The 26,113-nt window shown below is 57.5% G+C and overlaps 3 protein-coding genes across 4 annotated transcripts; 2 read left to right on the top strand and 1 right to left on the bottom strand.

Annotated features, from left to right (window-relative positions):
- Window positions 1-865: 865 nt before the first annotated feature.
- On the bottom strand, window positions 866-6,675 carry EIF2B2 (eukaryotic translation initiation factor 2B subunit beta). The gene is made up of 8 exons (XM_010711739.4): window positions 6,442-6,675; window positions 5,679-5,799; window positions 4,976-5,124; window positions 4,135-4,298; window positions 3,766-3,861; window positions 3,036-3,173; window positions 2,276-2,342; window positions 866-1,321 (listed from the first exon to the last, which is right to left on the bottom strand). The coding sequence occupies exons 1-8, from the start codon at window positions 6,602-6,604 to the stop codon at window positions 1,164-1,166; spliced, it is 1,056 nt and encodes a 351-aa protein (XP_010710041.3). The 5' UTR covers window positions 6,605-6,675; the 3' UTR covers window positions 866-1,163.
- An 8,015-nt stretch (window positions 6,676-14,690) lies between these two features.
- Window positions 14,691-20,599, top strand: PGF (placental growth factor). 2 transcript variants are annotated; one of them, XM_085225336.1, is made up of 7 exons: window positions 14,691-14,873; window positions 14,986-15,025; window positions 15,491-15,687; window positions 16,880-16,971; window positions 18,091-18,120; window positions 18,206-18,225; window positions 18,966-20,599. In XM_085225336.1, the coding sequence occupies exons 1-7, from the start codon at window positions 14,808-14,810 to the stop codon at window positions 19,028-19,030; spliced, it is 510 nt and encodes a 169-aa protein (XP_085081462.1). In that variant the 5' UTR covers window positions 14,691-14,807; the 3' UTR covers window positions 19,031-20,599. The 2 variants fall into 2 exon arrangements, with proteins under 2 accessions (XP_085081462.1, XP_085081461.1); XM_085225335.1 differs by having other exon boundaries at window positions 14,695-14,873; window positions 18,206-18,268.
- Window positions 20,600-21,071: 472 nt separating this feature from the next.
- On the top strand, window positions 21,072-25,541 carry RPS6KL1 (ribosomal protein S6 kinase like 1). The gene is made up of 10 exons (XM_085225331.1): window positions 21,072-21,515; window positions 21,614-21,738; window positions 21,834-21,926; window positions 22,020-22,067; window positions 22,556-22,688; window positions 22,941-23,447; window positions 24,122-24,211; window positions 24,348-24,430; window positions 24,682-24,777; window positions 24,895-25,541. Exons 1-10 carry the CDS (start codon window positions 21,236-21,238, stop codon window positions 25,003-25,005), a joined length of 1,566 nt encoding a protein of 521 aa, XP_085081457.1. The 5' UTR covers window positions 21,072-21,235; the 3' UTR covers window positions 25,006-25,541.
- Window positions 25,542-26,113: the final 572 nt, after the last annotated feature.

The raw sequence follows: 26,113 nt of genomic DNA, 5'->3' as shown, positions 1-26,113 counted from the left end.
CACCCAGCTGTTTTCTCCCACCTCCCTGCAGTTTGCATTCTTGAGTGAGTGATTTCTAAACCCTAGCATAGCCCCACTTTATCAGTGTACAGAAACAACGAAACAGCTCATTGCATTTCTTACAATTGGCAGACAGTTTTCTTTCCACAGGTTCCAGTTCTATTTTGTATCACATTCTCAGCTAGATAGGAGATAATCATTTTAAAACAGTAAAAGATAATCACTGGTATGTTTGTTCTGTGTAAAAAAGCAACTTGAAAACAAATCAGATCTTGACATCTGCTGTTTCAAAAACAAAACAAGGAGTGGAAGCTTCTTTCCTTTGGTGCCTCAGCTGTGGTGTAGTATATTAGCATACATTGATAAAAGGGACTAAGAAATGATCTGATCGCCCTGCAAGAGCCTGAGATTTCTAAGACGTTCTATGCTGCCCCTCACAAAAAGCATGAAGTTTCAGAATAAGACAAGATGTCTAGCCAAGAAGAATAACTAGTCACTGCTAGTAAAAGAGAGGGAAGGGCCTCAGACTAAAATAAGAGAAGCAAGAACTTGAGTTCTGCCTTCTGATCCAGAGGCGAACAAACTTGCTGACAGGCCTTCTGCAGTTTGCCTTTCATCAAGAACGGAATTTCTGTTCCAGCATTTTCCACAAAGCTGGTTTGTATTTCAGTAGCTTAACAAAACTTGTCCAAAAGATCTACCAAAAGTTCAGTTTTGAAGCACATGGTCATTGGCAATTACATTTTAGGTGAAAGCACACCTTAACCTTACTACTGCAGCACAAGAACAGGCAGCTCACTGCACTCATAAAACCCTGATTATTTAAGGAAACAAATTCTGCATGGAAAATGATTAACACTGAGAGCACTGTAAACAGCATTTATTGCAGCATGCTTTGAAGTAACAGCGCAGCTGCCCCAGAAAATGATGTTTTGCTGTTTCAAAACTGGTGAGCATCTTCATGTGGCTTGTAACAAAGCAGAGGGTTCAGGACAAGTACAAGAACTGTCTTCTGCTGCTTTTTGGTAGGTAAGATTGCGCCGAATGTATTCCCTACCAGTTCCCAACAGCAACTCACCTTTGCAACATCTGCTTTAATTAGCTGCTGTATCTTTCTAAAGAGAAAGACAGGGCAAGTCTGGACAGTGATATGCTTCTTGGTGTTAGAGTTCATAATCATCTGGATGGTAGAGCTCGCTCATGAGGCGGTAGATGTAAGAAGGTGCATTACCCCCAATGTTAGAAATGAAGAGAGTAATGAGCTCTGGAGGGACATAGTCGAACACTGGGCAATGAACATTGGTCTTTGCCAGGATCTCCCCTGAAAAGAAAAGAGAGTATTAAGACATAAGCAAACCAAACAAAGTATATTTAGCCTTCTGCACGTCTTCCTGAGTTCCTAGAGAAACTGGTTGGGCCCATGACATCCTGAAGTCCTTACTGGGATATCCTGAATCCTTTTCAAGTTCCTCACCAATGCCTTTGAATTATAAGTATACAACAATCTTGGATTGGAGCAACATCCTCTGCTCTTTTGGTAGTTTTTACTGATAGTAGCCCCAAATCCTCTGTGATGCAGATTTACTAACTCATAGCAAGCCTGCTAATTTGGAAGTAGAATTTATATCCCAATGCCGCCAAAGTTACCACCTAAACAAAAGCTCATAAGGCCAAAAGCAAACCTGAGCTAAACTTAATATATTAGTTTCAGAAGTCTATCACACAAAAATTTGTCATTGAAAGTAACATTCCTACCTGAAAGGGGAGACTGTGAGCAGCCACCTTTCTAAAGAGGACACTGGTGTGGAAAACTCACTGCAGAGATATCTGATCTGACTGTTGAAACTCAGTAACAAAGTTTCAAGAAATTATGTGAGTTTTGGGAAGAAAAGCAAGCTGCGTTTTTTGTTGGGCATCTGTTGTGTCCCACAGGAAATTGCCACCTGTCTGGCACCATTATCACAATCCTACACTAAAATGCTGAACAATGCAGACCAGAAGCAAAACTAAAAAGATGGATAATGTTCCAAAAAAAACTTTTCTGTATTCTCTATAATAAAAAAGCTACATATAAAACAGAATGGTTCCCAGCACTTTTTTTTTTTTTTTTTCTTAAGATAATAGGAAAGGATTTGGGGTCTTGGACAGTCTTACATTAACATTTTGTACCGAACATTAAAAAACAAACAAACAAAAAAACCCAACAAATGTAAAATATTTTATAATATAAAATAGAATATAAAATGACCACTGCCTGGACTAGCTTGACCAGTACCTTCTGTGAATGGCAGCACTTCCTGTGGTGACACAAACTTGTGGAATGAATCTTCTTCGTTAGGGAACTGAATGAGACAGAGTACAAGAAGGTCAAGAAAATAAAAAGCATCTCATTATCCTAGTGAAAACATCCTGGGTGCTAGAAGGAACTGAAGCAGTGGAAGAAGATTTGCCAGGGAACAATAAAGTTCTTTACAACAATCACATAATACCCGTGCCCACTACTTCAGTAGCATCTATAGTGAAAGGAGCTTCTAGAACCTACTGTGGCCTGCCTGCCCTTTTGCAATGCCTAGGGAACCAGAGCAGAGATGTGACTTTTCAGTCTGCAATTTAATCTGACAACACTGAAAATACTGAGCATAGGAAATAGTAGAGAGCATCCCCATCTACCACTTCTGTAGGTACAAAGGATCTTTCACTACTAAAAATACATACAGAAGAAAAAGAATGGTGATGTCACTCTCTGGTAGCATTGGCTCACTCATCTAGTGGCAACCTTATACTCTGTGCACCTATTACTCAGCAGATTTTGCAAAGAATTTAGCATTGCAGGGAGAGCTTTGAGACCTTGACCTGTGCCAGATTTGGGTGAAGATCTCCTATCTGAAATAACAGCACTACATGGAGGAGATGACTCATCTACCAATCCTACCTTGGGCCATGTGGTGCTGAACACCCTAAGCTTTCACAAGCAAAGTATCACTCCCTTATCTCTCTTTAAAGAAGGTGCAGAACTGAAGAGGTGCTGTGCTTACCTGGGGTGAGAGCTTGAACATGGGGGCACATACAATGAGTGGCGTGGAGTGGTGTTTAGCTGCTAGTGCCAGAGTGTGAGTACCACTCACAGCAATCAGTGCACCATTGGCCAGGATTGTCTTTGTACCAATGATAACCTTAAAAGACAAATTAGCATTAGAGAGCATGTACCACAGCAAACTGAGGAAGCTGAGCTTCCTGGCTGACACCCTTCTGGATAAGATGGAGTTTGTCAGAGCAGCCAGCAAGCAGCTGGAGTTGCAGGGCACCTGCATGCCTGATCTGTTTCATGTGGCATTGGCTCTGCACCAATATGTTCCTCTCCCAACAAGAGCACAACTCCAACACAGTGATGCCAGCATAGAGAACTTAAAAGGACAAACATATGCTCTACTGCAGAGACTACCATGCAGAAGCTGGATTGTGTTCCCTGTTCTGCTACAAGCCTACAAAGTAAGCTTGTGCAGGTGATTTCATTGCTCTCCCGGCTTGGATTCTCACAACTTTTCTGATCATTAGTGACTAAGGCAGAAAATCCTATCACTATGCTGATAGAGTCATCACAATTATTAGGGATTGCATAACATCTCCTATCTGTAAACAGGGATTATTACAACTTTGAGTATCACTGAAGAAGGACATAAATCACAGATAGGATCTGTAGCGGATTTGGAAGGCCCAAGCATCAAACCTGCCACAAACTCCCACCAGTAGCAAAGCCCTCCTTACCTTGTTGACTCGAGACATGACAGCAAAAATAGCGGCATCACTCATGACCGTAGTTTCGATGTTCTCTTTAGATAGGCGGACAGCCATTTCATGACCCTGAAAAGAGGGAGAATATAGTCGTGTCCCTGAAACCCAGCTCCTGCACTGTAGTTGTAGAGATATTAGCACTCAATTCCTGCTGAACTACACAAAACATCAAGCAGCAGACCACAAACACAGCCCTCTGACTGAAGGACAGAGAGAAGAACGAGTTGTCTTTAGTCTTTCAACTGCAGAAGCATTCCTGTAACGTTCCCCTTCAGCAGATGTTCTGCTGACAGCTTGTCTCCAGATACAAGAATATGTATGACAACACAGCCTGGGCCTTACCTGACAGAAAGGTGCACACTCTGCCACAATGACCTGGAACTTCCGTTTGCGGGCAGCTTCCTTCAGGAAGGCCTCAACAGTGCGTGAGTAGCCGATGGTCATGATCACCTCATTGGAATGGATGTGCTCCAGTGCCTGCATGGCAATGTTGTCGGTGGTGCCCTCTGTAACAGAATGAAGTTATGAGTGGAAAAGAAGCCAGCAAAAGCAACATCTGTGCAGCTGTGCTCCAGTAACATACTTTACTAGAGTGACACTACAAACTCTGGTAGAGCAGAAGCAGCCTTTTTTTCCCCACTCTATTCTCCAGTGGAGAGGAAGCAAGAAGTGGGCCCTTGAACACCCTGTGCTCCTGAGAGAAATGGCCTTGCTGAGAACTCCACCACTAGAGAAGTGGGCTGTGCCAGCACCAGGCAAGCACCATGCCTACATGATGGAAGTTCCAGTTTTACAGTTCAGCAGCACTACAACCACACAGAAAGGAGACCTAGGCTTCAGGAGGAGCACTACATGTCTGTTCTGTTACAAGGTTGTAGGATAAGAAAAACACATCCCAGTACTTTGGGCAAAAGGGTGAAATAATGCTTATAGGGATGACATCCAACCTTGGCAGGTTGCTGATACTCTATTTCACAGGGCTCAGTTTAAGACTTCCCAAAAAACAAATAGCGTGGGCTATTTCTGATGCTTCTTTGCACCAAAAAAAGCACAGCCTACTCCCATTACTTCAGATTAAACCACCCAGTTCTTCAGTGTCATCTTTCCAGGTAAGTGCAAAAGGAAGCATCAGCCCCATCCCACAGAGATCACTGTTCATGAGCTATTTCAGCCTCACCCGTACCTAGCTCTATTAGCAGCTCATTGATAGCTTCAATAACGTTTGCTCTGAGAGAAGGGTAGGGAGTGCTGAAATCCTCACTCAGTCCTCCAGAAGTCAGAAGTTTGTGCAGGGAATCTTGCTGATCACTTTCCTCACTGCGCCCATGAAGTCTGCAGAGAAAAAGAGCCCTTCAGCCTCAGGAGAGCATGCAGGTGCAGAGCCTAACACAAAGCAGCTCCTAAGCTAGCATCCCCACAGCACAGCACAGCACGTGGGTGTGAAGGGAGAGGAAGGAAAACCGTATGCAAGGGTCATGTCACACCGAAGAGCTTCCCTAGCCATCTCTGGCAGAACCTGAAGCTCTGCCAGTGAGCACTTCCCAAAGTTGCATCCAAGCACAGCAAGTGGAGAGCAGTACTCACAGCTACTGCTGCAGTGGAACAGACCCTCCTGGGGATGCAATAGAAGTGGCCAGGTCAGAACCCAGACTGCTCTGGGGAGGGGAGCTTTTGCTTTCACTAGAGGAAACGTCATCAGCTACTTTGAAAACCACTGGTCCATTGATACTGGTGCCCTTCCCTCTATTATCAAACTTATCGAATCCCTCTGAAGATGCTGGAACAGTGGGTGATAGAAACCAAAGCGATCTCACAAAGGCAAAACACACTGCAGGAGCCTGCTCTGGGTTCTTGGAGGGGCAGAGAGAGCACAAGGAGCACCTCACCGGCCGTACTCCTCCCGAATGACCTTCAGCACACGCCGCACCATGTTGCCCACGGTGGTCTCGGATGGCTGTGCTGCTGTCATCCGCTGGCCCTCCGTCCGGATCAGATCCATCAGCTCCCCTGAAAGAGGGGACAGCCTCAGTTATAAACTGCCTGTGGCTGCCCCGTGCACGTGTCAGACCTGCTCATCCACCTCAGAACAGCCCCGCACCCAGACGCTGACACCGGTAACACAACGCCAAGGCAAAGCACAGACGCGTGCAAAAAGCAACGCCACAGTTTGCACCAGAGGATTTTTGGGTAACATGAATCACCTGCATACAGTGCAGACTCGGAACTTATGGAAGATCATAAGAGATGAGTAAGGAGAAAGAGGAAATTCATCTGCAGGTGAGATGATCAGCATTCTGACTGACATCACCGAGCTTTTAGAAAGACCTTTACGTATACCCATGCACAGGATGGCAAACTGAGGACGCTGAAATTAACTACCTAAAAGTGGGAGCCACATCCCAAGAAGCTTTTGCTAGGAATACAGAAACAGCTTCTGCCGACAAAAGAAGGAAGCCTAAGCCCAATCCCAGCCCACGGCACAGCTCTGACGGTCTCGGGGTGGGTGAAGGGTGCGGGCAGACACCAGCGAAAGGCACAGCGATTCAGAGGGAACCCAGCCCCGCCGGCCACGCTCGGAGCCCCGCCCTCAAAGCTCCCGGGGCTCCCCGCTGCCGCCCTCCCCCCGCCAGGCCGCAGCCCGGCCCTCACCGGCCCATCCCCACCGCCCGTGCGCGATGATCTTTCGCAGCAGCGACAGCGTTTGCCGCGCCGTGTCCTCGGAGCGCGGCCTCTGCCCGCCGCCCCGCAGCCGCGACACGAAGGCCTCGATCTGCTCCGACAGCTCCGAGCCGCGCTCGGCGGCACCCGGCATGGCGGCGGCCGCGACACCGCCGCACGGGCGGGGGAAGCGCTTCCGCTTCCGCCCCTCTCCCGCCCCATTGGCGGACACCGCGGCGCTACTCCCGCCCCTTAGCGGCGCGGCCAATGAGAGGCGCGGGGCCGGGGCCGGCGGCGCCCTCGTTACCCGGGAGACGGGAGGCGACCCGGACCCGGGCAGCAGGAAAAGCCCGCCCGCGGCATTGACTTTGGAGCGGGCCGCGCTCGTGGCGCAGGGAGCCAAAGCAAACCGGGCGGGAAGGGCGCAGCTCCCGGCGGCCCGGCCCTTCCCGCTGGCAGCGCCTGGATAAGGCAGGAATGCGGCTCCGTCTCGTCCGCTTCCCGGCGCGCAGCCGCCACGGCGCAACGTTGCAGCGCCGCTCAGGCCCGCCGCTCTGCTGGGCCGAGGAAGCAGAGCAGGCTGCCAGCCGGACACCAGCGGCGCCTCGGCGATGTACCGCGGCCGCTCGTGCCCAGCGCCCGGGCTGCTTCGGTGTCCCCTGCCGCTCCTGCGTGCCGGGAGGCCGGCCGGACCCCCTGAGCGCCGGGCGGTCACACGCCCGGTCTGTGCTGGAGAGGTCCGCCGCATTTACACGGGAGGACGCCGCTCCCCCATTGCCCCTCTGCGCAGCCGCACTGCAGCCAGGCCGCGAGCGGTGCCTGCCGCTGGGTGCCGGCGCGCAGACGGCGCTCCCACGCACGCACCCTGGGGGCGGGCACGCGGGGAACGGGCCGGAGAAAAATGCATTGCGTTGGAGCTTTCCTCTGTTTGTTTACTTATCTGGCTCATAAACAGAGCAGCTCTCCGAGATTAGGTAGGAGGGAGCGAGAGGAAGGGAAACCAGCCCGGGGGTTGTGACCTCCGTGTGGATGCCGGGCTGTTTACATTCCCTGCTCCAGTCCCAGGAGCTGTTGCGGGGCAGTTTCTTCTCAGCCCTTGCCAAGCTGCAGGGTTTGCGATCTCCACGCTTGCGCTGCCCGTTCCCTGCAGCACGTCCCGCCGGGCACTGCCACCGCAGCCAGCCGAGGACAGCTGCCAGCTCGGTGTCCCTCGGGGGGCAGAGTTCTGCTTTCGGCCCGCTGCCCCGTATTTCATGAATGAAAGCCTCTGAATGGGGATTTGGGAGCGGTTAGCCTGCGGCCGCGGTAGCTGAGCCGAGCCAGAAGCTGCCTTTCTCTGGAGAACTGAAAGGCGCACACCGGGCTCTGGCTGCTTGGCAGGACCACGGCTGAGGGACATCTGGTTGTCATGGGCCAGCAGCTGCCGTCGGTCTGAGCACCCAGGAGGAGTGAGAAGGAGGGAGGGGAAGCGAGGTGGCATGGTCCCGGCCGGGGCAAACTGGGACACGTGGAGAGGCGGCTGGAGAGCTCTTGGTGTCCTGGTATATCTAGTAACATCTTGCTCTCTAGCAGGCTGTGGAGGTGGGGAGCTCCTTGGTGGGTCCTGGGCAGCTGTCCAGAGCAGAAGCTAAACTCTGCAACCCTCTCTTGTCTGCCTCCTGAATGTCACGCCTCCTGCATGTCTTCTCTCCCCTGGCATACCCAGATGCCCCTGGGAAGACTTGGCTGCAGCGGCCTCACAGCTGCCATGTGAGCAATGCTGTGGGTGAAGGAGCTGAGGAGGGGATGAGCTGGCTGGCAGAGCCAGGCAGATGCACACACTTTCTCTGCCTGTGGAGGAGTTGGGGCATGGCTCATCTCACGCCCAGCACGGTGCGCTGCTCCTCAGGAGCTGAAGGTACACTGTGTAAGTCTGTGGATGACACAAAATTGGGAGGAGTTGTTGACTCCCTCGAGGGCAGAGAGGCCTTGCAGAGAGATCTTGAAAATTTGAAATGATCACCAACTGCATGAAGGTTAACAAGAGTGAGTGCCTGATTCTGTGCATGGGACAGAGCAGGAGGATAAGAAGCTGCAGAGCAGCCCCACAGAAGGAGCTCTGATGGCTCTGATGGACTGCAAACTGATGATGAGCCAGCAGAGTGCCCTGACAGCCCAAAGGGCCAACTGTACTGTGGGGTGTACCAGGCCCAGCACTGCCACTGGGTGAGGGAGAGGTTGTCCTGCTCTGCTCTGTGCTGTGTGGACTCAGGCTGCCCAGGGCTGTGGTCATGGCCCCATGCTGCCAGAGTTCAAGGGGCAATTGGACAATGCCCTGAGACAGAGTTTCAATTTTGGGTGGCCCTGTGGGAGAACCAGGAGTTGGGCTCAGTGATCCTTGTGGGTCCCTTTGAACTCGGGGTATTCAGGATTCCTACTTAGGGGTGGCAACTGGAGACACTGCTTTCGTTCTGCCTGATGAATTTTGCATTTATCTTTCCCTGGGGACTGAATGCAATCCCCTGAGTGCTGGTGCGAGGGAGGAGAAGGCAGCACAGAGGCTGGGTAGAGTCTGGGAGCACTGGAACATCGTGTGCTAGGAGGCTGTTTGGATTAGAAACTCTCTGCGGATCAAGTGGGCTGGATGAAATGCCAGGGAGGGGAATTGGAGTTTGCTGAACTCTAGTAATTGGACTCGTCTGTAACACCCGGATAAGAAAAGTGAGCTGCTCACGCTCAGCACAGATGAAGGGAAGGAGCCAGCACGCGGGAGCCAGCAGACACAGCCCAGTAGGAATAACAAGGCGGCCGTCTGCACAGCAGTGATTGCACAGGCTGGATAGGTGACATGGGGAAAAGGAGCATAGGGTGACTACTGGGTGCCAAAAGTTCTTTTGGGCATGAGTGGCAGAGGAGGAGTTCAGGACTGCACAACACGTGGTGGCAGGGGGAACACAAACCACAGCCTGAGGAGATGGGTTCCCCAGAGTGTCTCTGGTCCATGTTCAAAGGAACGGCCCCAGCCAGCAGCTGTGACAGTCGCAGTGGCAGACATGACTGCAGCCAGGGAGGCAGAACTATAATGAAACAGGAGTGATTCTGTTGAAGGGCTGGGGGAGCCCAAACCGGTGCTTTCTGCGTGTTACTGGGAAGAAATTGTGTCACATAGTAAACAGAGGAACTGGAAATGATAGGCTGAACCAAGTGCTGAGCACATGGTGAATACTTCAGCTTCCAGGAAAAGATGATAAAAACCCCAAACAAATAGCTGATGATCAAAAGCAGGTATGTGAATAGCTGAGAAACACAGCTCTGTGCGTCTGGAGGAGCACGGAGACATGGCCTGAGTCATCGGCAGTGTTAACATGCTTGAGATTCATGGCTGACTCCATAGGTACCAGGAGGTGTTCTGCTGCTCTTTGCAGATGAGTCTGGCAAAAACTGCTCCATGAAGGAGCATCTGTAGGGAAGTGTGATTGAAGTGGACAGCAAGAAACAGGCGGGGTTTGCTGGGGGTGCTCTAAGGGTGGGGTAATAGGACCAGCTCAGTGCCTTGAGTTAGCAAATGGCTCACTGCTCAGCAGCTCGCATGCATATGCCCCAGCCTCTGCCTGGTAAAGAGCTGATGGCCCACCCTCACATCAGCATGGTGCCCATAGGCAGGCCTGGCAATGCTGACACAGTCCTTGATCCCTCAGGGAAACAAGTAGGCGGTTCCGAATCCGGTCCCGGGATCATCTCTTCTGCCAGCACGTCTGCCACTTGCTCCCTCCTTTTCAGAGCCTTAAAATAGAGGCCGAGGCTGGGAAGTCACAGGCTTTTTCTAGGCTTTGTTGTGGAAGCAGCCCACACTTGTGCCCCCAGTGGGCTGTGCAGGCTGGGCCATGACCCTGGGGACAAGTGAGAGAGGCACAGGAAGCTGGCCCTGCAGTGCCTGTTCTGGGCAGGGAGCCCTGCTCACCAGCTTGTTACTCTGCCACCATTCCAGGCCCCTGCTTGGGACACCGGCAGCTGGAGGCTCCGGGTTCAAAGGCCAGGCTGGTCAGGAAGAGTGAGGGAAGTGTGGGAAGCCAGCTGTCAGGTAGGAAAACAAGCTCGAGAGAGGGCTGAGGGAGTATGCTGCAGGGATGGTCAGAGGATGCTGGCCCCAGCACCGCAACCAACACGTCGGGCCTTTGTAGCCAGAAAAGGCATCGGTGACACTCAGCGCTAAGGAGAGCAAGTCAGAAAACTGGCTGGCACCATGCAGGTGGCGGCTGGGTCCCATCCCTGCTCAGAGGGCACGCAGCAGGTTGGATGGGCCGGGGAGGAAGCGGTGCCGGGGTTTGCCGACATGCATCCCTCCAGGATGAGCTCAGGGGAGTCCCCAGGCAAACCTGGCACCATCATCACTGCTCCAGGAAGCCGGGCCCTTCGGGGGAGACAAAGTGCGTCCTAGCTGCTTTGTGGTCATCGAGGGTCCGTGACACCAGCAGTCTGGGCTGCTTCCTGGTCACCGGCCAGCTCTGCACAGTTCCTCTGCTCACGCACTCCTCGCGCTGCAGCTGGCTGCCGAGCTCGCTTTACTCATTGTCTGCCGCGGGTGATGCGAGCTATTCAGCGGCTGCCAGGTTTCAGGGAAAGAGAGAGATGAGCCACCCCTCCACCCACGCTCTGGGAAGGGCTTGGGGACGAAGCCCTGCCGATGCACACGTTCACTCCTGTTGGGGTGAGCCGAGTGCAGAGCCCGCGCACGCCATCTCCACATCCCGTTGCTGCACTGGTGCTGTGAACAGAGGTTGGGAGCCTGCTCTGCACAATAGCAAGCCTGCTGCTCCCCCTCTTCTTATGTGTTTGCCTTCCAGAACCAGACAGGGGCTTGCCGTCACTATTATTTTGCTTTGTGTCAATATTATGACAGCTAAAAGCAGGAGAACTGCATCCACATGATAAGCAGCCAGAAGCTCTGGGCTGGGCGTGGATCACATTCGTTTGGCAGGAGAGGATGCCTGGCAGCCCCTGCCCGCAACTGGCTGTGCTGGGAGGTAGTGGGCAGAGGCACGCAGCAAGGCCAGCACGTGCACCGCTCCTTCTCGTTAGACTCCCACTACCTTCATCCCAGGGCTGATGAAGCCTTCACGCTGTGTCGTGTGGGGAGATGACAAAAAGAGCTTTGTTCTTGAGTGGAAAGTCACCTCCAGCTCTCATTCAGCCCCGTTCTCTTGGGGGGCTGCTCCCAGACAGTGGTGGGCTGTGCAGGACGGGGGCTGCGTGGGGGCTCTCAGCAGCCTGGCACAGGGGGCTGCTGCCTTGGCACAGCAACCACACACTCCGTGGAGGCTCAGTCTGGGAAGCTGCTGAGGCAGCGCTTACCTGTAGGCACCCACGTATGCTTGATGCTGCGGTTCAGCTCCCTAACCTCACCCTGCTCCTGCAAATACCGTGTCCCAATGTGTCCCTGCCAGCCGACCAGCACGATGTGTTCTCCGTGACTTCTCCACTGGCTGCCACACGCTGCCCTGGTGCTGCCGTGTCACAGCGGAGCTGGGAGACAGCCAGCTGGCGTTAGCCCTCCTTGCTGCTGGCATTGCCTTGCCCACAGCTTCACCTCTGTGGGAATGGGACTTGGCCTCAGTGCTGAATGAGGCTCACACTTGGTGTGAGATGCTGAGCTGAGCAGTGCCTGCCACCGGCTAAGGGCCCTAGGACTCGGGTCTTGCTGTGTCAGATTGCTGCTCGCTGATGGCATCGCCCCTTAAATCTCCAGTGTGATATCAGTGGGGTGCGGCTGCGCTGCTGGGATTGCCCTTGTGGGTCTTATGCCTCCAGTGCTCTGGGGCAGCTCTGGTTTCCCTGTAGCCAGCCCGGGGCCCAGCGCCGCAGGCAACATGTGTGTGCTGAGCCCTGCTGTTGTACCAGCACAGGGCAGCAGTCAGGTGTCTGCAGCCTCATCAGCCCTACAGAGGCCACGGGTCCCCAGGGAGGCTAGGTCCATCCCGAGGAACCAAAATAAATAGCAGAGTTCCTGCCACGTGCAGCCGGGGCTGACTAAGGGCAGCCGCTTCCGCCTGCTTCGAGCAGCAACAACAGCCACAATGTTCAGGGTGCGCAGCACGGCTCATTTCCCCCTATTGTCAGCCTGCTGCTCGGCACACACATCCCCTGTGCACCTGGGCTGGGAAGAGAAACCACGGGGCTGCCTGCAGCCAGGCACAGGAGGCCAGACCTGGCCAAGCTCTAGGGAGTGCTGTGGGGCCCAGGTGTCCACAGGCTTGTTCTCTCGGGAAAAACGCTGGCAATGCAGGGGTGCTCCGGGATGAGGCCCAAGGAGTGCAGTGTGTCACATCCCTGTGACGTGTGGCCATGGGGGTCCCATTGCAGCGGGTTTCAGCACTGCTGGCTGAGGCTGCTCAGGCACAGCACCACACGGGGCTCCGGACTGACCCACGCTGGGGCCAGAAATAGCTGCAGCACAAAAATACGGAGCTGAGGTTTCCAGGGTGTTTTCTGAGGGCTCAGTAGGTGACGCAGGAGGACCAGGAGACAGTCGGCTTCACAGGGACATGGGGATGTTTGTTTGGGCTGCTCTTACCCGAGATGCCAAAAGTGAGATTTTACAGGGGCAAAGACTCCCACGAGGGATATTGATCCCAGCACAGGGCTGTGGCAAGGAAGACTCAGTGCAGTGGGGTGAAGTTCTGCTAACAGAGCAGTTAGGTAGCACGGGTTTGCTGCGACATATTGGAGACAAAGCTCTTAGCCTGTGGCTGCTGCATCTGTCCTGTCAGAAAATGTTTCCGTGAGCCCCCAGCCAGTCGCTGAGCCCAGTTCCTAAGGTCTGTGGATCTGGAGCCCCGGGGAGTTTGTGTGGCAGATATCAGGGTGCAGTTATAGCACTGTCCCCAAGCGCTGTCCTGTGGCCGGGCCCCTGCTGGATGCTCCCTGCTTGCAGGACGATGTTGCTGGTCACAGGTTACCAGTGTCCAAATATTATTTTCCCAATCCTGTCTCTGCTTCGTGCTGCCCAGAAAGGGGATGCTCATCCCAGGAATGTAAACTCTGCCCGAGGCCTCTGAGGAAATAGCTTCAGGACAGGAACAGGATTGCCCTCACAGTGAAGGGCCGATCCATCCCCCCCCCCTCCAGTCCCAGGGAGAGCCCTTTGCTCCAGAACTGGTGGGGCCTTGTGTCTGAGGGGTGGCCCCAGGAGACCTTCCCGCAAGGACGGGCTGACAGCCCTGGAGGCCCCGTGTGGTGACGACCTCTGCAATAACAGCGCTCGGCCCTCCGGATGGCGGCGGCTCCTGCACATGGCAGGGGGAAGCACTCCCTTGGCCCCCACCCCAAAGCCATCCACGGGGCAGAGGGGTGCACTGGGCCCAGAGGTGCCGTAGGGCAGCGAAGGGCAGCACAGACACCACACGGGGTGGCACCTGCTCCTGTAAGGGCACGGGAGCTCCAGCAGGCGCTAAGCACCTCTGCGGTGGCCCTGAGCAGCTGCTGTGCTGCTGAGTGATGGACTGCAGCGCACCCGGCCCCTTGGCCTCTCTGTGCGCTTATCTCCACAGCACCTCCCTGCTCGGTGCCAGCACCTTCCTCATGTGCTCAGTGGACCAGCACACAGGGGGTCCGGCTGGAGCCTGGTGCTCACTGGCACCTGAGCCACCGCCGCCTGTACGGGCCCCGTGTCTCGGTACAGAGCACATGGGACTGGGACGTGCCACAGTGGTGCAAGGATGGACCCCACACAGAGGAAGGCTGGGAGCCCCGGCAGCCCTGCTGCCCCCCAGGAAGCAAGGATACGAGGCCCGGCCTGGAAACAGAGCCATCCTTACTCAAGACCCGCAGCCCACAGGGATCGTGTTCCCCGCTGGCATCTGCTCCCTCCCACCTCCGGCTGCCACAGCTTTCCTGGCCACCGGGGCTTAAAAATAGCACAGAAAAGGCCACGGAGCTCCTCCGAGTTTAACCTCGGCGGCCCGGCCGCCCCCGGCCCCCTGAACGGAGCCGCTCCGCGGCCACCGGGCTGCTCTCCGCCGGCCCGGCACCCGCCGCCCCGCGCCTCCCCGTCCTCCGCGTGCCGGAGAACCTCGGTGCCAGGCAGAACCGGGGTTCGGGCCGGGATCACTCTCGGGCTCCAGCAGCGAGGAAGGGGGAGACCCCATCGCTCCTGGGACACGGTCGTTCCCGCTTCCTCCGGGGCCGGGCACCTGCTCCTCCCCGCGGCCGGAGCGGGCCGGGGCGGGGGCCGAGGCGGGCGGGGGCGGAGCGGGACAGCGGCGGTGAAATAGGGGCGGCTGAGCGGGACGCGCTCCCATGGCCCGGCGGCGACAGAGCGGGCTGGCATGTGGGGGGCGACGGGGCGGAGGCGGTGGCACTGAGTCGGGGTCGAGGCGGCGATGCGGCTGCTCGGAGCCTTCCTGCGGCTGCTGCTGGCCGGGGCGCTGGGAGCGCCGCCCGCCCCGGTGAGAACCGGGGGGGTCGAGCGGGGAGGTCGGAGCGGGGCCGCCGGCCGGGGCTGGAGGGCGGCGGTCCCGCCGTGCCGCCCCTACAACGCCCGTCTTTCCCTCCCTGCAGGCCCCGGAGGCGCGGGGGACAGCCAGCGCGGAGGCGCCCGGTGAGTCGGCAGCGGGCGTCGGTGCGCGGCTGCGGGCGGTTTCCCGGCTTCGGGCTCGTCGTCTCGCAGCCCCGCGGCCCGCGGCGGCGCCCCCGGGTCGGTGCTGCGCCTCCGAGCGATGCTACGGGACGGCGCAACGCGGCTCCGCACCGGGGGAGGGGCACCTCCGGGCCGAAACCGGGGGGAATCGGCGGGGAAGCGGGAGGCAGCTCGCTTGGACCCGGGGCTGTGCCCCTGCTCCCTGTCGGCCGGCAGCGCGGCCACCTGGGAGGCGGAGCCGGCAGGAGGGGACAGAGCCCCGCGGCGACGGGTGGCTGTGCGAGGTCCGCAGCAGCGCAGCGGCAGACTCTCTGGGGGCACCGGGGGATCCTCCGCATCCCGCCCTGCGATGGGGACAGCGCCGCAGGGCTCGGCCGGGGACCCTCTTCCCCGAGGCACCCCTTAGAGCCCCCCGGTCTCTTGCAGTCCTAACCTTTAAGGAGATCTGGAACCGTAGCTTCTGCCGGCCTCGGGAGCAGCTAGTGGATATCATTACCGAGTTCCCCAACGAGGTGGAGTACATCTTCAGGCCCTCCTGCGTCTCCCTGCAGCGCTGCGGGGGCTGCTGCGGTGATGAGGGGCTCCGCTGCGTCCCCGTGCAGACCGGCACGGTCACCGTGCAGGTGAGCACCGCCCCGTGGGGCCGGGGGTGGCGGTGGGCTCCTGGAAGGCTTTGCGCTCGCGGTCTCCCATCCCGCTGTAGGGGACCCGCACAAGTGCCCAGCAGAGGGGTACCTACGCCTGTTCTGTGCGCTCCTCCGGGAGGTCGGGTGAGACCTCTGGTGGCACAGACCTCTTTCTCTGCTTCCTTGCCCTCTCCTCAGTCCGCGGTCCATAAAGAGCTGCTGCCGCCAACTTTCTGCGTCCCTGTGGGGCTGGGGTTTCCCTGCGGCTTGCGATTCTGCCAAGGGGATGGCAGGGAAGTGCCAGCAGTGTGGCAGCTCCCGTGTGCTAGGAGACGCGCACAGCGGTGCTGGCAGCAGACATGGGATGGGATGGACACGAGGGGGCCTGGTTGTTATATGGTGAGCAGGGCGGCTCGTGTTCTCGCTCTGCACTGCCGGTAGTCGGTGTGCTGCTGCCGTGCTGTGGGTGAGGGACTGGAGAGCCTGCAGAGATTGAAAGCGTATCAGAAGTCAGGAGGGGAGCTACCAAAATAACACTAATAATAAAAAAAAAATTAAAAACTCTTAATTAGAGCAAAAGTTTGAAACAAGTAAGAGGTGGGGACCTGTGCCATTCCTGGGCTCCCCAACACAGGAGGCATCCAGCTGCAGTGCACAGCGTCAGTGTGGGTCACAGCACAGTTGAACATTCCCAGAGAAGCCCCTGGGGGTGCAGGATTTGCCCCCCCTGGCTGCTCTGCAGGCTGACGTGCGGCAGGGCAAATCCTGCACCCCCAGGACAGGAGGCACCATTGTCTGGGCTGTGGCCCAGTGTGGTGGGAGGAGTGGCAGCAGTGGGAACGGTCTGGAAAACTGGGCTGGGAGAAATGCCCTTCAGAGAAGGAAGATGTGCAAAGCAGTCAAATGTGTGAAAGGTCTTTGTAAAGGCAGAGATAGAATATTTGTTCTAAAGCTGAGAAATCCCAGCAGGAGACTTAATGCAGCCCCGAAGGCTCAAGTAGGTGTTAGAGAGCTTCCAGAGCCACAGCCCAGCTGTGGCTGCTGCCTATGTAGGCAGAGCCCTAGTGCTGAGGAGTGGGCCTGCCCTGTGCCTGGACGAGGTGCTGGGGTGGTCGTTGTCCTGCACTGAGTGGAGGTGGAGAAACGGTGCCTCAGCTGTGGGCTGGGAAGTAACCTTTGTTCCTTTCAGCTTGTGAAGATAAAGCCCAACGGGGAGGCACCCTATGTGGAGGCACCCTACGTGGAGATGTCGTTCACTGAGCACAAGCAGTGCGAGTGCAGGTAGGGCTCACTCTGTGCTGCTGAGGCCCTGCCAGCCCACCTGCCTCCCCTCCATGGGGCAAGGGGACATGCTGGGGCCTTTCCCATCTCAGCTGTGCTGGGTTTTGCTGGAGCTCATGGCCCCAAGCTGCACTGCATCTCTGCAGCACATTCCCTGCAGCCCAGGGGTGTGGTGAGCTCCAGTCAGGCACTGAGCACTTGGTGAGTTATTGGGGTGCCTGTGCCCCCATCCCCTCACCTGCCTTGGCAGTCCTGTGTGCTGCTCTGGGCACAGGGTAAGGCAGCCCTGGAACAGCACACCCAACCCTTGGAAGGATGCTCTGTGACTTGGCACAAATGAGTGTGACCATAGGCCAAAAGGCTGGGCCTTGCATCTCCCTTTTGGACAGGCTGCCTGATCCAAGGACAGGGATTTGGGCTTTACATCTGAGCTTAAATGCATGGCACCAATCTGGCAAGGTCATGCAGCATTGACCTGGGACAGATGCTCATCACCGCTTGTCAGCCTGGCACAAAGTTAACTGCAGGGGGTCACTGCCCTTTGGTCTCAGCAGTGGAGTGTTGCAAAAAATGGGAAGCGTGTCCTACTGGGCAGCATGAGCCTTGTCCAGAAGAGCATAAGGATCCCGTGCCAAGTATTCCCTCACAGCAGTGCAGGCGGTGATGTTGGAGCAGGCCCAGGGGCTGTCCTGCTTCATGCTGGCTCTGGAGCTGTCTGTCAGTGGATGCGTAAGGAGCGGGAAGAGGCACGTGTACAACTTCCCCCTTCTTCCAGCTGTGTTCCGTGAGGGAATTTCCTGAGCCCGTTGTGGTTTCCCTACATGGGGTGATTCCTAGGGCAGCATTCACAAGTGTGCATTCTGGCTTCAGGTCCATCTTGCACCTGCATGGCCTTTTGTCTTCTCATCAAGCACTCTTCAGCACTTTTGGTGTCAGCCAACCATTGCTGAAGCCCAGGGGTATCACCGAGTCTGCTGTCCCCCTGTCTACTGTGGTCAGTGAGGGGCTGAAAAGTGGGCAGGAGTTATTGAGTCTGTTTTAAGGATGCTAGGGTGCTTTGGCAGCCCCTTGGCAACTCCCAGCTGGCAATGCCCCATAACCACCCCGCTCTCCCCACAGGCCACGGCAGGACCTGGTGAGGCCGGGCAGGTAAGTGGCATTGGGGCGCGCTGCTGCTGGGGCTGCAAGCTCAGTGCCCACACGTCAGCCTTTCTTTGCTGCTTTGCTTTTGAAGGAGGAGACTCAAGGGCCGAGGTAAGAGAAGACAAGACAAGAAGAGACGTAAAGACTGCGAGCTGTAAGTGAGCAGGGCAGGCATGGGTGGTGCCTTCTGGGTTCGCTTCTTGGCAAGGATCAGCTGCGGTCAGGTGTTAGGTCTGGTGCTGTGAGTAGAGTGGAACAAATGCAGGAAGGAGCAGGACAGGGGGGACAGCGTGGGGCTGGGAGATTGGACACACACCGATCCATGTACAGTAGGCCTCTGGCAGGGATGCTTGAAGCTGGTTGGTCCCATTCAGGGTGGGGATGGGTGGATGGAGCGGTGAATTTGTTGCATATGGCTATATTGCCTGCACAGACCATACTGAGTTCTTGATCCATGAATTTCCAGTTCTAGCCTCTTCCTGCTGCCAGCCGTGTCCTTAACGCAGTCCTTGGCCAGCTGCTGTTTGGGTTACTCCTGTCCTTACCCTCGCTGTGTCCTGCTGACTCTCACAAACAGCCTGCTGGGGCTGCAGAGCAGGCACTGCCTGGGGACGAGCCCGGTGCTGGCACTTCGCTGCTGTTTATACCCCAATCTGTCTGAAGTGTGCTGCTCAGTGCTCTGCCAGCACTTACAGCTCCACACCCCTCTCCTTGCCGTGAAGCCCCAAATCTTATGGTCTCTCCCCTTAGTTTGGTGTTGGAGCTGGGCACGGGGAGGGCTGAGGGGCAGGAGGTGATTCTGGAACTGCAGAGCCCAGTAGTTCTCACACTGTGCTGTGCTCCCCTTGCAGATGTGGCACACCACGCAGGTAGCCTCCGCTCTGCCCCTGGCCTCGCTCCTGCCTCTGGAGCTTGAGTCTATGGCACTTCTGTCCAGTGTGGGGACATGTGGTGCTGAGCCCCTTGGAGTGACAGTGCTGGGGAGCAGGACTGAAGCAGGAAGGAGCCGACGAGATTCATGCTTGGCCTGGGTGGAAGCATATCCTGGAGCCAAGCATTCTCTTGCCCCATCTGCACTGGTTGCAGCAGGACTAAAGGACCCAGAAGGGAGGATGAGGAGCCGGAGCTGCAAACTGGTGCTGGAGGGCATCCTGGGGCTTAGAGGAACAGAGCTGTGGGCGTGCTGCTGGAGCTGGGTGCAATGTGGAGTGGGAGTGAGCAGGCCTGGAACCACAGAACTATTGTGCCCTACAGGCAGAGGGGAGGGAGCACAGCTGGAATGGGTCCCAATCTGGGCAAGGTGCAGCCCAGAAGGGTGTCTATGGGGGAGGGGAGCTTGGCAAGCCCTTCTGGTAGGCACGGGGAGGAACTGGGGTGCTGCAGACCCTTCCTGTACCCATAGCCACATCCCAGCTGTGCCCTTTTGAATAAAAGCTGGGGGTGGACCCAAGAGCTGGGTGGGTGAGTGCTCCTCTCTTTTACAGCAGCTGGAGGGCCCTTCCCAGCTGGTGCCCAGACTGAAGGCAGGCTGGTGGTCCCAGCTATTGCGGCACTCATCCCATTCCTGGTTGGTCCTGCACTGACTCCCTCTGTTTTGTTGAGGTCTGGTCCCATCTTGCTGTCCCACAGCTGCCCCTTGGCCCTGGTGGGGCTGATGCTGGGGGCAATCTGCCCAGGGGCTTTCCTACCCAGGAAATATCCTCCATTCAGCTGGCACAGTGGCACGATCTGTTACTGGGAACGCACTGGGATGGGCAGGGGACTGTTATTCCCAGTCTGGGGAAGTACAGGCACTCATTTTCTGTTTGTAGTGAAGAAAGGGCTGGGGGCTCCTCCCCTGGGGCCATGATGGCACTGCAGCTCAGACAGGCTCACAGACAGCCCACACCCTGGTTCCTGCTCACTTCAAGCACTGCCCCTGGGACTCCTCCATTCCACCCCCAGTGTTGGATCTGGCTACTACGTCCATTCTGTGCTCTTCTGTACCCTTCAGTGGCACACGGACCCTAAGGACAAAACGGGAAACTGATGTCACAGAGGTTCCTAGGCCCAGTCCTGCATTCAACCACCCTCTTCATGAGCGTGGGGCTGACTCTGGAGCTCGCTCAGCTTCTGGCAGCCCCTAAAAGCCACAGCTGGAGTGTATTTCTGCAGACATGAAGCAGCTGTGTGATGGCTCAGTTGAGGAAAGATTTGACTTATCCTATGCTGGGTAGTCAGAGAGGGCTGCAGCATGAATGGTGGGTTTGGGGCAGCCTTCCCAGGTCTGATAGTGTTAGGTGGGGGTCCTGGCGTGGGCAGCTTGCTGCGCTGTGTGCCCCTTCAGCAGGGCCAGAGGTGCTGCGAGCAGCAGGAGCCACAGGCAGTGCTGAGGGATGGCCCTGATGGCCTTGCATCATTTTTAACAGTAAAACTTTCACCGTGGTAGTATTATGACCTTTGAGAATGAAACTATGTAAAAACAAGAATGTTAATTAATTTAAAATCCTGTCAGGTATGGTTATTGGAGTTAAAAACCCAAAGCCCCACAACACGTGCAGCAGCCCAGTGTTTCCCTTGCCCTACCGCTGGCCGGGTGGACGCCGGGTGCCCAGCTCGCCTACCCCGGGACCGTGCTTTATCCCTGCGGGCGAGGCGGGGCCGGGCCGTGCGCGCTGTAACCGGTGGGGCCCTGGGGGAGCAGCGGGACCCCACGGCGCTATCGGTGCATCTGGCTCGTTGAGGCTCCCGGTGCTGCGGAGCAAAGGTTTGTTTAAGGAGGCCTGTAGGGCCGGGCTGCGGCGGGAGGGTCGGCGGGGACGGAGCGTCGGCTGGGAGCGGGCTGCAGCGGGGCTACACGACTGCGTGCTGTGGGGTGTAGCCGTTGTGGCGACAGCGGATCCCGTCCCGGCGTGCCGGGAAGCACCCCGCATCCCCCGGAGCCGCGCACGATCCTTCGGCGGGTCGACAGCGGCAGCCTCCGGAGGTCTGGGGCTTTCACCGGCTCCCAGGTTGCCGCCGAGGACCCTCGGACTCCGGCGCTGCGGAGCTCCGCGCGCACCCGCCCCACCGGTGTAACCGTGGGAGCTCCCCATGCGCCCAGGCGCGCGTTCCCGCGCCGCGATGATCTCACCCGCGGCCAATGGGCGGGCGGGGCCGCCGCCGGGCGCGCTCCTGCCGAACGCCGATCCCGAGGCGGCCGCGCGCAGCCCCGGCGGGGCGGGGCGGGGGGCAGGAGGATGCCCGAGCCCCGCGCCGCGGCCCAGCGCCCCCGGGCCCCATGAGCCGGCCGGGCCGGGACTACCTGGTGGAGGCGGCGCGGCAGCTGCGGCTGGCGCTGGAGCGGGACGTCAGCGAGGACTACGAGGAGGCCTTCAACCACTACCAGAACGGCGTGGACGTGCTGCTGCGCGGCGTGCAGGGTGCGGGGATGCGGGGCGCGATGGGGGAGGGGGCGCGGTGCTGGGTCCGGAGGGTCCGAGCGGTGCCGCCGCCCTCTCACGCCGCCCTCCGCCCTCAGTGGAACCCAGCCGGGAGCGGCGCGAGGCCGTGAAGCGGAAGATCACGCAGTACCTGCGGCGCGCAGAGGAGATCTTCACCTGCCACCTGCAGCGGGCGCTGGACGACGGCAGCCCCGGCGGCACGGTGAGCCCCGAGCGGGAGCCGCGCCCTCGCGCCCTCGTCCCCGTCCTGGTGACGCGTGGTGGTGGGTCCCTCACCACGGCTCTCCCCGCCCGCAGGGGTACAGCAGCCTCCGCCTGCGGCCCGTCAGGACGCTGCGCTCGGCGGTGGACAACCTGCGGCGGTGCCGGGTGCTGGCGCTCATCGACAAGGTGCGGCCGGAGCGCGAGCGGAGGTGCGGGGGTGCGGTTGGCTCTGGGTGCGAGCGGTCACCGCGTCTGATCGGTGCCGTGCGCTGCCCGCAGGTGCAGGTGGTGCAGGATCCGGCAACCGGCAGGACCTTCATCCTGAAGGTGGGTAACGGCTCCGGGCGTCCTCCGCCTCCGTCCCGTGGTGGCCCGGGATTCTGTAGCACGTAGGGCCGAGAGGTCGGTGCTCCTCAGTCCCTTTGTCGTGCGGCTCAGCGAAGAGCGGTTCGAGGAGCCTCCTCTGGAGCCTTCCCGATCTGCAGCTGTCCGCTCGCCCCTCTCAGCTGCCTCCTGTGAGCAGGAGAGAGGAGGTTCTCTTCATCTGTTTGCTTCTCTGCTGGGCCTCAGCCCTGCGATGGCAGCCCAGGCCTCGCCTCGCATTCTGCCCTGAAAGCAGTGCTGGGTCACATGCACCGTGTGCCCAGTGCAGGTGGCGGGCACTTCCAACACCCTTGGAACACAGTAGTCCTCTGTAAATAAAGGACTTAGGCACGCTGCCGCAGCCCTCTTGGCTGGGTCCTGTCCTGCTAGGGCCTGGGAAGCTCACACTTTCCACCCTGTAACCCCCAGTGACCTGTACTGTACCTCCTCAGAGTCTCCCCAAGTCCTTCGTGGAGACCCGCACACGCCAGACTATCATCCCACATGGTGTCCCCTTTATGGTGAAGCTGCTGTGCTACTATGCGAGTGAGGACTCCATCTTCCTGCACCTGGAGCACGTGCAGGGTGAGTGCAGTGCTGCCTCCTGCTCCTTGCCCGGCCTTAATGCATCAGCTGTGTCTCTGTGGGTTAGGTCTGCCTTATCTACTGGCACAGCCCTTCTCAGAAGGACATATGGTTAGAGATGAAGAGGCTACGCAGTGGGTTTGAGATCAGGCCAAAGAGAGGGGATGGCAGATGGGGAGATGATAGGCAGGGTGCGTGGTGTGGTACTTGTCTTGCTTTGTGCCCCATCGCTTCTTCTTCTCTGCTTTCCAGGGGAGACACTGTGGTCCCACCTGCGTGCCAAGTACCGCTCTCAGCAGGGCCCTTCCCCCGGCTCCGGTTCCCTGTGTACCACAGTCCCCCCAGCCCTGCAGGGCCATGGGGGAGAGAACAGCGAGGGCAGCGCCAAAGGGAGCAGCCAGGGCTCCTCCAACCAAGCTGCATTCACTCCCAGCCCCAGCCTCTGTGAGCAGGGTCTGGTCTTCCACACCCAGAACTCTGTGACCTCTGGCGAGACCAAGGGCTGCATGTTGGCAAGAACAGCTCAGCATGAGCCCAGGGCTCTCAGTGGCCAGACTGCCAGTCTGACCCTTGGTCGTGCTCCAGCCCCACTTCGCAGGGCTCCGACCTCCTGGGGGCACGGCCGCACGGCCTGGGCTGTGAAGGAGGAGCAAGTGCAGATGTGGGCAGCAGAAATCCTCTTGGCCTTAGAAGGGCTTCACCAACAGGGCGTGTTGTGCCGGGACCTCAATCCCAGGAACCTGCTGCTGGATACAGCTGGTAGGTAGAGGCTGGCCACTGGGCTGGAGGATGGCTGCTCACCCAATTGCCAGGAGTCTCGGGCTTCCTGAGCCTGTTGCGGTGGGAAGATGGGGAGGTTTGATTATGTCTGAGCCTGAAAGTGTGATCTGAGATTTCCAAGAGGTTATTACGAGAGGTGTCTCTGGAGGGAACGTGGCCGCAGGAATATGCTGCTTCTGCTCCTGTGTGGACCTGTCTGCCTGGGAAATCCTGGCACAGGGAAGTTGGGAGCAGCTGAGCAGTATTTGAGGTTGGTGGAACTGCCCTTTTACCCAGGTTGTACTTGTGCCCCCGGGTTCCTTGAGCCTGCCAATTGCTTCAAGCCATGGGTACCTCCCTGGGCAGCTGGAAAAGTTTGAGGCAAACTGAAGAGCCACAAAATGCTTAGGAACAAAAATCAGAATTTTGCAAAGGGAAAGTCAGCCTTCCTCTTCTGCTGTGCTCCTCACTGCTGCCTGCACCAAGGTCATGGACTGGCCCCCTTCTAAGCAGCCTGCTCTCAGCAGGGGATGCTCAGTGTCCCTGCACTCAGGGCACAGCAGAGGCCGTGTGTCCCAGTTGTCCCCAGTAAGGGCTTATTGCCAGCTGAGTGGCTGGGCTTTGGCTTTGTGCTCTGCCAGTTTTGTCTTAACCTCTTTGGTGCTGGCCTTCAGGTCACATCCGTCTTACCTTCTTTGGCCAGTGGACAGAGGTAGAGCCACAGTGTTGCAGCCAAGCACTGGAGCAGCTGTACAGTGCCCCAGGTAAGGCTCACATCCTCTGCCAGTGATCGGGAAGAAGGCCCGCTGCACACAGGTCTACCGTGTAACAGCCTCAGGGCTGCTGCCCAGGCCCAGCTCCTCACTGCCAGCCCAAATCCCTCACTGGCTCTTTCTGCAGAAGTGGGGGGCATCGCAGAGCCAACTGAAGCAGCGGACTGCTGGAGCTTTGGGTCACTGCTGTACGAGCTGTTGACTGGAGTGGTAAGAAGCAGTGGGGCTGTGCAGCACTGGGATGGGGGCACAGAGGGGACACAACAGTGCAAGGGGGCTGCATTCCAGCACTGGTCCCATGCTGCAGTATTCCAAGAGTGTGGTTCCTAGTGCCCTGTGAGCTGAGAGCCTTGGATTTTCACCTGCCACGCTGGGATAGGGGTGGGTGGCACTGAAGGCTCAGCAGAGTGTTACTGCTCTGGTCAGTGCAGCTGCTCACTGTCACCCTCTGCCTGCTACAGCCGCTGTTCCAAAGCCATCCAACAGGGATCTACCCTCACACACAGTTGCTTCTGCCTGAGGGTCTCAGCCTGGCAGCTACATCACTACTCACTCAGGTAAAGGCTGAAGAGCACAGGGAGGAGGGACTAGACCCGAGGCCGGCCCAAGTCTAGCCTAGGCAGCTTTCCTAGTGCATCCATCTTCCCCAACTAATCTCCTATGTTTCTCTGCAGCTCCTGCAGCACAACCCCAAACAGCGTTTGGGTGCAGGAGGAGGTGGAATCGCCAAGCTCAAGTCCCACTCTTTCTTCAGCACCATCCCTTGGAGCAAGCTGGTGGGCTAAGCAGGGGAACTTGAGGGGCTGCGTCCTACCCAAAGCCTGTGAACCCACTAGGCACCTCTGCTTGCAGTGGGGGGAGGTCTGCTTGTAAAGGGGGAGGGCACATATGAGGTTGTGCAGCCACAAATCTTCTTCCGTTGCTGCCTATGCTTGCTAGCCTCTTCAAGGGGAGGCTGAGGGTTCTTCCATTAGGACCCCCCTGCTTGGGCTGGAGTCTATGCCCTAAACCTCCTCTTGTACCACCCTTTTCGGCTGCTGAGGAGAGGCCATGGCCCACTGCTTAGCACAGTGCCGTGGGGTCTCTTCCCTCTGGTTTTATTTTTGCTGCTCCTGCAGTTGATGTCCCCGTTATTTTTTGTGGCTTCCAGTTGTGTTCACCCCGGGACTCTGCTGGCTGGTGCCCGAGCCTGCGCTCTGTGCCATTCACCAGCTGCATGTGTGTGGTAATGCCTGCTGCAGGTCAGGGGTGGGATGGAGCCCATGGCTCTTCTACTCCCAGCTCTGCGAAAAGAATAAACCACATGTGACTGCTTGCAAAAGTGTCCTGTTTCTGAGTAAGCACTCAACCCAAACTGTTCTATGATTTTATGATGACTGATGAGAATTAGCATAGCTTGATTTGTTGAGAATCACAGTACCTCTAGGCCGAAGGAGTATCTAGCATCGTCACTAGTATACTTCTGATCCTCCACTCCCAGTAACCTCCCACTGCCCAAGCTTCCCCAGTACTAATGAGCTCCTGACAGCAGTGAAGCACTGCTGGCTGCCGCCAGCTGCAACACCCCGCTCCTCCCCCAGCCCCTCTCATCTTGGTTCCTGGGCGGCAGCAGCAGGGCTCGGCCACCAGAGGGAAGCAGAGCCCAGGAGAAGCTGAGCTCCTGCTGCAGCGACGCGGCTAGTGCTGCGAAGCAGCAGGGTTCAGCAGGACCGACCCCACAGCCTGGCACCTATGCCCCAGCACCCTTGCCACGCAGCATCCTCGCTGTCACCCAGCAGGGTCACAGAAAACGAAGCTCCAAGCACAGCAGCTTGCTTGAGCCTCCTACAGCAAGCTGCAGCAAGGCAGACTCAATCAACCAGGTTGCCCTGCTGGATTGGTGTAAGAGCTTGC

This window comes from Meleagris gallopavo, chromosome 5 (assembly GCF_905368555.1).
Source record: "Meleagris gallopavo chromosome 5, MGAL_WU_HG_1.1, whole genome shotgun sequence".
Classification (NCBI taxonomy): domain Eukaryota; kingdom Metazoa; phylum Chordata; class Aves; order Galliformes; family Phasianidae; genus Meleagris; species Meleagris gallopavo.
The sequence above is the reverse complement of the archived record's forward strand: the minus strand, read 5'-3'. Positions and strand labels throughout refer to the sequence as shown.